This window comes from Egretta garzetta, unplaced genomic scaffold (assembly GCF_000687185.1).
Source record: "Egretta garzetta isolate BGI_Z169 unplaced genomic scaffold, ASM68718v1 scaffold418, whole genome shotgun sequence".
Taxonomy (NCBI): domain Eukaryota; kingdom Metazoa; phylum Chordata; class Aves; order Pelecaniformes; family Ardeidae; genus Egretta; species Egretta garzetta.
The window spans coordinates 432,161-441,565 of NW_009260492.1; the positions used below are offsets into that span (position 1 = coordinate 432,161).

The 9,405-nt window shown below is 59.1% G+C and overlaps 1 protein-coding gene across 1 annotated transcript in view; it reads right to left on the reverse strand.

Moving 5' to 3' along the window:
* Positions 1-2: 2 nt before the first annotated feature.
* The window catches only part of CSNK1G2 (casein kinase 1 gamma 2), a gene marked incomplete at its 3' end in the record, with an annotated part of 20,310 nt that continues 10,907 nt past the window's right edge, over positions 3-9,405 (reverse strand). The window contains exons 3-9 of the mRNA XM_035899762.1: positions 3,058-3,098; positions 2,362-2,431; positions 1,807-1,955; positions 1,072-1,306; positions 741-826; positions 222-306; positions 3-115 (exon numbers count right to left, since the gene is read on the reverse strand). Coding sequence (XP_035755655.1) covers positions 3-115; positions 222-306; positions 741-826; positions 1,072-1,306; positions 1,807-1,955; positions 2,362-2,431; positions 3,058-3,098 — 779 coding nt within the window. The remainder of the gene's footprint in view (positions 116-221; positions 307-740; positions 827-1,071; positions 1,307-1,806; positions 1,956-2,361; positions 2,432-3,057; positions 3,099-9,405) is intronic.

Genomic DNA, 9,405 nt, shown 5'->3' on the forward strand with positions numbered 1-9,405 from the left:
AACACGTAACCATTCCTCTCGAACAAGTCTGTGAAGAGCTTCCGCAGATAGTCGTAGTCGGGCTTCTCGAAGAAATCCAGCCGCCGCACATAGCGCAAGTACGTGGCCATCTCCTCTGCGGGGACAGAGCGGGCTCAGCTGGGGCAGGGGGACAAGATGCCAGGCCAGCAGGCTCTGGGGCCAGGCTGGGGCCAGGGCCAGGCCATGCGGGGTGCCCTCACCTGGGAAGTTCTCACAGAGCACCTCCACCGGAGTAGCTCTTTTGGTGTCGCCGATCTTCTGATACCTCTCCTTTAGCGTGTCAGCCTGGCAGAGACAAGGAGCAGGTCAGCGTGAGGGCCAGGCACGTCCCCGGGAGCGGGGAAGGCACTGGGTGCTGTCAGACCACGAAGAGTTTCTTGGTCCCCCTTTTCCAGGTAACAGCGAGAGCTCATTCCCAGGGAATCCCCTCACCCAGGGCAGGTCTGGAAGAGCGCGGTTCCAGGACAGCTACTGCGAGAGCAGCTGGGATATGCACAAAGCAGGAGGGACGCGGAGAGGGGGACACCTACAGCCGCTCGGCACAGCAAGGGGCTGGCACAGAGCTCGGAACAACAGCCCCTGCATCTGTTGGGGTGCCAAGCCTCCAACACCCTGTGGGCCAAACCTTTCCCCATCCCACACCCTGATGCTGCTCATGCCAGGGCAGAGCCAGACCCCCAGGGCGGCCATGCCCAGGGACAGCAGGAGCTGGCAGTTACCTTGAGGCCTTGCCAAGGGAGGCTCCCGCGGAGGAAGTACATAAACATGTGCCCTAATGCTTCCAGGTCGTCCCTGCGGCTTTGTTCTGCATGGAGAAAAAAAAGAGACATGGGCACATTCCCACTACAGCCACCTTCCCTGTCCCTGCCAGACCCTGCCAACCCAGACCCCAGCACCCCACGTCCCCTGCCAACATCCGAGGCTGAAGAGCAGGAGAGGCAGTTTGTCCCCAGCTCCACCGCTGGCAGGGGGGGAGCTTGCACCCTGAAGTCCCCTTCCCTCTCCCTTTCAACTGAGAGGCAGGGCTGGCCGCACAGTGTGCACACACACCTTTCCCGAGGTGGGTGTTGATGCTCATGTAGCGTGCTGTCCCTGTCAGGCTCTTGTGCTCTCGGTAGGGGATGTGTTTTTTGGTCTCAGGGTCAATATACTCTTTGGCCAGGCCAAAATCGATGATGTGGATGGTGTGCTGCCGCTTGCTGCCCGGCCGCCCCACCAGGAAGTTCTCTGGCTTGACATCTCTGTAGATTAGGCTTTTGGTGTGGACGTACTCCATCCGTGTGATCTGGGGGCAGAAGGAGATGTCGGTACCACGGCAGAGACACGCTGTGTGTCCCGCACACATCCCTCCACCCTCCTCCCCTGGACCCAACTCTGCTCCGATTGCCGTGCCCCCAGCCAGTGACCCTGCTCCCCTCAGCCCGTATGTCACCCTGGGTTGAAGGGACAGGCACAACAGGTCCTCCAGCCCGGGGAGACAACCTCAGTCCGGCTGCATCTCGGACACACAGCAAGAGACACGGCTGTGCTCGGAGAGGGGCTGCGTGGGGGTGAGGGAGAGCCCTCCTACATCAAGGAGAAGGTGAGGTATGGAGGGAGGTGGTCTGGGATGCGTGGTCTGCCGGGTGCTGGCTTGCCCCTCCTTCCCCTCCCCTTCCCTGTGGGGTCCCCACACAGCCTGACGGCCGTGCCCACACATCCCCTGCTCCCCCGGGGCAGTCTGCGGCCAGGCGGGCCGGGGTGAGCCAGGCAGAGCCACAGGCGAGGCGGAGGTGCTGTGCTCACCAGCTGGATTGCGATCATCAGGACGGTCTTGAGCGTGAAGGTCCGGTCACACAGATCAAAGAGATCTTCTAGGCTGGGTCCTAGCAGCTCCAACACCATGGCGTTGTACTTCCCGCAGGGGCCAAAGTAGTAAACCTGAGGAATTCCTTCTGCAAGAGAGGGAGCAGGGGCTGTCAGGGGTTGCAACAGGGCGGAGCAGCACACAGCCATGCTGTCACGGCCACGCCACTGCTGGAGCCGAGACGGGGGGCTGCAGCTGGGGGGATGTCTCTGCACTGCCCTCCCTCCACTCTGCAGCCAGCCTGGCTCTGCTCTCGGCAAGAGGGCGAAGGAGGCAGCTCCATCTGCATCCCTGACTGCTGCGGGGGAGGTGGGGGGAAAGAACTAAATAAAAAGGGATCAAAGATTAGACGTGGCTCTGTGTAAAATCGGCCTCTCCCAGCCGAGCAGATGGGCAGCAGTCGCTCATGGCAGGGAGTGAATTTGCAGAGTCACATTTATAGGAAGCTCCCCTTTCCTAGCTGGCTCCCGCGGCAGCGCAGCCTGGCCCCGTACCTGCATTGCCGAGCTGTTTGTAGAACCGATACTCCAGGTGCAGCTGGGGGGCCCGGGATTTTATGGGTTCCTTGGAGAAGAGAAGGAGAACGGTTAAGGCTGTTGCAGTGAGCAGGATGTTAGGGGAGGTCTGGGTGTCCCCTTCACAATGCTGGCAGCAGCTGGACTGAGAGGATTTGGGGTTGAGAAAAACTGGTATGAAATAGAGATGAAGCCTCCGGGGACGCTGAGAGAAAACCCGCCCACATGGGAGCCAGATCCACCCCGTCCAGAGAGATCTGGGTGCTGGTGTAGACATTAATGGGAGCAGGTATCAGCGGGGACCACCCTGCCCCGTCCAGAGAGATCTGGGTGCTGGTGTAGACATTAATGGGAGCAGGTATCAGCGGGGACCACCCTGTCCCCGAGGTCTCTCTGCTGCAGGCACCGGCTGAGTGCAGCGCAGGCCGCAGTGAGGTCATGGAGAAGAGAAGACCCAGCTCCTCTCTCCCGGGGCCCAGATCACCCCACCTGCGATGACGTGTGTTGCTTTGCCTGCCCTCAATTCCTAGCAGCGAGCACAGCTCCCGGCGCAGCCACCCATCCATCACCTATCGCAACCCGCTCGGCTGGACCCGCTCCAACAGCCTGGGGACGGGGAGCAATCTCCTTCCCAGGTGGCCTGAACATCACTGCCCTGACCACAGAGGGACTCACCAATTTGATAGCTACGTATTCGTTCGTGTAGAGGTTCTTTCCTGCAGGGAGAGACATGAAAAAGGCAATTGAAAGCAAGTGAGCCTTTGCATTAACCCCACTTTACACCCGCCGTGGTCCCCTGAGGGCTCCTGGGCTGCAGAACATCCCAAACTGGTTCGGTGGCTCCCGAAACACGTAAACAGACCTGGAGGCATGAGCGGGAGCAAGAACCCACTGTGGGGAGTTGCAACACGCCAGCTAATTACGCCCAGATGGGGTAGGTGGATTCCTCTGGGATGGACAGGCTGCTGGGGGGTTGGAGCCGAGTCTGCTGGGAGGGGCAGCGTCCCAGTCCAGGCCTGGAGGGATGTGACTGGCAAAGGCAGACACAAGGCTGGGACTTGCTGTTTCTCTCAGCCACATCCCTGCATGGAGAGGGGCTGCCCTGCTCTGGGAGAGCTGTCAGAATTGGGGGATGCTGCTTTGCGAGCAGCAGGACCATGCAGAGGGTGGCAGGGAGGAAGGACCCCCAAGAACACTGGGGCAGCCTGCAGCACTGGAGCCAGCAGTGGTCTGAAGACACCACAGGTAGGTGGAAATCCCTTCCCCAGGGCTGGGGTCACTCCTGGGGATGGCAGATGTGACCGTGCAAGCACAGACATGCTCAACCTCATCCTCTGGGATGCTCCCACCCACCCGAGGGGGCGGGGGAAGCCAAGGAGCAGACCCACAGCAGGGCCCAGCTGCATGAGAAGCTGAAGGCACCGATGGGCTGCGGGGAGGGCTGGACGACTGCCTCCAAGTGCCCAGGAGAGCTGAAAGGGCAGCCATGCCACCCCAACACCCTGTAAACAACTTCCTAGAGAGCTCAGCACCTTCACGGGAGTTTTCACACCCATAACTACAGACAGGTTGAACTAACGGTGTCTGCACATTGCCCTGCTCACCCCAGAGAGCCAGGAGGGGCTGAGGAAGGCGTTACACCCGGGAAGCGTCAGTACTACCTCTGCCCCAGGTCCATAAAGGCAAAGATTAAAGAGGTTTGCAAAAATATCCGAGTGCCCTTTTTGCCTGAGCCCTCCAGGACACCGGGGAGATGGGAGTTAATCGCAGTAGGTCCCCTTCCACGGCACAGGGAGCCAGCAGACACGCGATCCTGCTGCCTGGCATGTGCGTATCTGATGGAGCTGCATCTGTCTCCTCGGATTTTCTCCAAGCAATTTGCTCAGGGAACAAGTTCCTCCTGGCATAAGATTTCATCTGCTCCGACTGCTGCTCTCCACCTGAAGCAGCAATAAATCCTCGTCGGGTGACATCAGAGCCAGCTGCTGAGCGCCAGAGTCGGCGGCAGGATTACGGGAAGAGGGATGAATGGGAGATATTAATGGAGCGGCTCCTCCCAGGGATGGCTCTGCAGCCAAGGAGGGGCTCAGTCCTGCTCCCTCGCTGACCCTCTCCCATCCCAGGGGACCTCTGCCAAGCCACTGTGTCTCCTGCCTCTGCAAAACCAAATCCCTTCACGGCAATTAGGAAGTAAGTGATTAGGGAGGGAGAAACGTCTGGCTAACACGAGCGTGTATGCCAGACCCATGGTTTCTGGCCCATCACAGACCAACACTTCCCAGGGAGGAGGTGGGACATCCTCCAGACACATGCACGGCTCCAGAGAGCTCAAGAAAAGCCTCAGTTTGTTGGGAACTTGATTGGGGCAGGGAAGGACTGAAATCCCGACGGACCCCAGTGCAGCCCCCTCGCCCCCACTGTGAGCAGTCACCTCCCAACGACTCAACGGGGAGAGAAGGCAGCAATGGGGCAGGGAGGAGAGGTGTGGGCAGGCAGCTTATCTTCCACACACCAGGACCTCCGTGTTTTGCAAACAAGGGAGAGCAAAACAGCCCCGTGCGCTGGCCGGGATGAGGGATCAGGCATGGCCCTGCCTGCCACAAGGGCACAGGGCCCCCACGTGCTCCCCGGCCAAGGTGGGCTCTGGCCTCAGGGCTGTACAGTTCAGTCCCATCCCTCCCAAAAAAAAAGAAAATCACTGCTGCCTGCAGGGCAGTAACATGCAACCAGAAAACTCACAGCTGGTTTTCCCCTGAGGTTAGGCTGGGTCTGAAGAGGAAAAAAAAAACCAAACCCACACAGCAGGATTCCTGCCACCCTGCCAGGGGGGCACTGCAAAACCGGCCCAGCACAGCAGGGAGGGAGACGGGAAGGAGGTAGGAGCATCCCCAGCACGGGCCTGGAGAGGTCCAGCCCCGTCCCTGTTACGTGGCATCTGTCCTGTTCCCACCATGGCTTGCTGGCACAGAAAGCTACCCACAAAAACACTCTGGGAGCTGGCAGCCCTCTTCCGGCCCAAGAAATGAGTCCAGATAATTTGATACCCCCGTGGTTCATCCCTTCCTGTAATGCTCGGAGGGCTTGGACAAAGCTGCTAGAAAAAATGGGGATGCAAAGAGAGCACGGACCATTGCTGCTGTCTAACCACCACCACCTTCTTCCCCTTCCGTGATTAAAAAAAGGTGCAAAGAGCAGAACCAGTCTATCGTGAGGAAAAAAGAAGCAACAGGAAAGAAAAAGTGAAAGAGCAAGGAGGCAGGGCTGGGGGGCCTTCCCTGGCAGGGCCCGGCCCACACCGGGGAACGTCCCGCTCCAGCTCCCAGAGCAGCTCCCGCAGCCGCCCCCACGCCGCCCACTCTGCCCAGCGCTCACTAACGATGATAACTTTTAACACCTAAAATGTGTTGGAGTCCACAGACTGCCCCAGGGGAGGACTCAAGCAGGCAGCACTGCAGGATTCACAGAAGAAAAGGTGCTTTTGAAAGAAAAAAAGAAAAGAAAAAAAAAAGAGAGAAAAGCAAGACGGGCGGCAGAAAGCAAGCACTGGCGTTTGCAGGGAGGCCTTTGCCCGGCTCATTGCTGGCGGCGCCTCCGAATCCGGCTGCCAGCACCTGCAAGACACAGCCTGTCCGGTCAGAGCCCAGCCAAAGCCACCCAGAGCCACCCACCAGAGGCAGTGGCCAGACCCGGGGGTCTGTATCACATTTAAAAGCCGGACGTGGCTTTCTCTTAACCCTGTGCTAACACCCAAATCATCCCCCCCGAAGGCGGATTTGGCAGCGGTGGGGTCCGGCACCTGCTCCTGCACATCACGGCGGCCCGAGGAAGCGCTGGGCTCTGTGCCGGGCTCCCAGCGGGGTCCCCATCCGAGGGGCTACCCCTGTGCCAACCCCTCCGCCTGGCACTGCCCCTCGGTCACGGCATGGCGCGGGGCGCAGCTCCGCACTGACGGCGCTGGGAGCCTCTGTGCGCTGTGGCCCTGAGTCACACCTCGGCCCCAGGACCAGCAATTTGGCTTCTCTGGTCCCCAGGTGATGGAGTCGAGGAGCGCGGGAGAAGGCAGCCGGGCACCGGCCCAGCACCGCAGCCCCAGCAACACAAGCTGCATCAGCCCAAGCAATGTCAGTTCCTTGGAGCATGGGATTATAATACCATCGGGGGAGGGAAAAAAAAAAAAGTTATTTTAGAGTCTGACCTTCCTCTAGAGGAGGTTCTGAAAGACCAAGAGGAAAAACAAGTGTGAGCCATTAGCAAGGGAGGCAAGAGGAGCAGTTAGCAGGCAGTGCGTGGGCTCTTCTCTCCCACAGCCTACTCCGAAGACACCCAGCGAGCCATCACGGTGGCTCTGCGGCTCCGACCTGCCAGCCACGGTGGCCGAGCCCTTCGCTGTACGTGCATGTGTACAGAGGTCTCTGCGGAGCTGAAGACAAGGGTGGCACTTGCAGTGTGCCCGCATTTTCTGAAGGTACCTTTTGTGGCCCCGGAGAAGTAATCCCAGGAGGCTGCAGGCCAGGGGCAAGAGCCACAGCTCAAGAGAGCTTGGGAATGTCCCCAGCACTCACACATGACCATTCAGCTGGGACACAGCCCCAGCTCAGCTGTAGTAGTGACCTGCTGCTGGCTCATAAACCGCACAAGGATCCACCCCCTTCGTTTTCTTCTCTCCAAAATGCTGGGTTTACTTTTGAAAAATAAGTTCATTTCAATTTTAACCTCGAAAGGAAACAGCCGCTGTGTTTCCAAGCTGCACGGGGCTGGGGGAGAGGGGTGAGCACAGTAAAGCTGCACAAAAGCACGTTTGCAGAAGTTTTCTGTTCTTCCTGAAATAAAGAGCAGCTTCTGCCGGGTCCCTGCCCGGAGCAGAGGCCTTAGGCCAGGCCCAGGAGGCGGGGGGGGTCAGGGAGCCCCTGCCCAGGCAGCATGGCAGGGCACACAGCAGCTCCTGGCTCCAAAGCGTGGCTCTGAGCCCAGCACCAGGCAGAGCTCAGGGAAGGGGGCTTCCATACGACCTAGGTGCTTTGGGCTCATTTTTCACCTTTCTGGTTGATGTCTGGGTCTTCCTCCTCTTCCCCTATCCCAGCCCACCCCAAAGCACCACCAAAGAGGTGCTAAGAGGGCCCTGCTCCAACAACAAACCCTTGCTGGGAGCAACACGTGCTGGCCTTGCTCCTGGGGGCACAGGGAGCTGGCAGAGGCAGCGGGCTGCAGGCTCCCACCGCTCGCCTGTAGCTTGGTGCCAGGCTACACGAGCCACCAGCCACGCTCCAGTCACCCCCACTGCCACCAGCTTCTTCCTGCCTTGTGTTTCAGAGGGCAGCATCCAGCCCTGGCATGGAGGAAGCTGGCTGCAGGCAGCAGTGGGGCAGGGGGGAGCTGGGGGGGCTGCAGGCAGCGGGTGCTGCCCAGGGCTGCCTTCAGAAAGCCCCAGGAGGAGCTGGGCTGGTGCTCATCCACAACTGCAGGAGGGCAGGAGGAGGAACAAGCACTTTGGATGTGCTGGCTGGGGCACAGTGCCCTGCCCAGCCCAGGGTGAAGCACCAGGTGGGGTGACCAGGAGGTAGCAGGACCTGCCTGACCTAAATCTGCCCCTTGCTAACCCCTACACGGCTCCCCCCAGACCCCATGCTCTCCCTGGGGCAGCTGCCCTGCTCCAGCTCCCACCCCAGCTCTCCAGTCATGCTGGTACAGCAAGGAAGGGGCCAGCAGCACCGCCTAACTGGGATGGGGACTGGCACTGTGCTGGTGTATCACCCAGGATGCCAAGGCCAGCATCAACAGGGAGGGGCAGGATCCAAGCACGGCTCTGGCAGCCAGGAACTCCTGCCCAAGTCATTCCCCTTCTGGCTTCCCACAAATGCCTTATGCCAGTTTTTTTTAAATTTTATTTTTAAACAAATCACTTTTGATTTTTTGGAAATCTCTTTACCTGGGAGGACACTTTGTCTCCATCTGGGGCAGCTGAGCTGAGGCACCCAGAAGGACAAATCGGCACTTGCCTCTCAGTGAAATTGGGCAAAGTGTTACCTCTTTCAGGGAGACACCTTCATCCTCCTCCATCCCCCACCACTGGGAGCTGGAGGAGTCACCTCCTAGCATGTTTCTGCAAGATCTCCTGGGTTTTTTTATGAAAGGAAAAAGTCCAAGAAGATTTGGGAGCTTTTAAACACCGAGCTACGCTCTGGCCTCTGCAACCAGCCTGCCTTGAGGACTGAACAATACTGCATTCCCAGGGGAAAGCTGGGGAGCATCCCTGCTCATGCCACCACTTCACAGGAGGATCTTTCTGCTCCCTTGCCATTCATCTGCAGTTGGAGGAATCCCTGTCTTCTGTGAAGTCCTGAAAACATTCCTGAGCCCTGACGCAGCCCAGAGGCACACCTAAGGAAGAGAGATGCGATTTTAGAAGAAAAGCCACATAGCTGTGGCTTCCACTGCTGTGATGAGATCTTGTGCTCAGGCCTCCACCATGTTATGGCCGGGCACTAAAGGGTGTGACAGGGTAGGAAAACCACGTGAAGGGACTAGAAGCTTCTCTTGCTGGTGGCAAGGACAAACTCTCACAGCGAGAATCGATCGCTGCAGAGCCCCAGAGCAAGAGCTCACTGCTTGTCCCTTCAGCCATGAGCAAACTGAGCCCAACTGCTCCCGGGTCCCTGCAGCGGCTCTGCTCTGAGCAACCCGGACTGCCAGTTTCACAGAGGCTCCTCAGATCTGCACAAGACTCGTGTCCACCTCAGTGCTGTCCCCAAAAAGCAACGGGGAGGCCAAGGCAGGGGGTCACACTGACCCTCAGCACTGAGCACGCCAGACAAAGCAGCAGCCACGGCCCCAGTTGTTTCAGGCTCCTGCCTAGAGCAGGACCTCGGAAGATAGCTCACCCAGAAACACGGACCCACTGTGGGATGTTCACTGCCAAGCAGGGAAAAGGAAGGGGAAGGGCATGGGTAGACCCTGCACAGCCCCGAGCCCTCCATCTACCCCCTCCCAGCCAGCCCTGCAGGGAGGCACAGCAGCAGGAGCTAC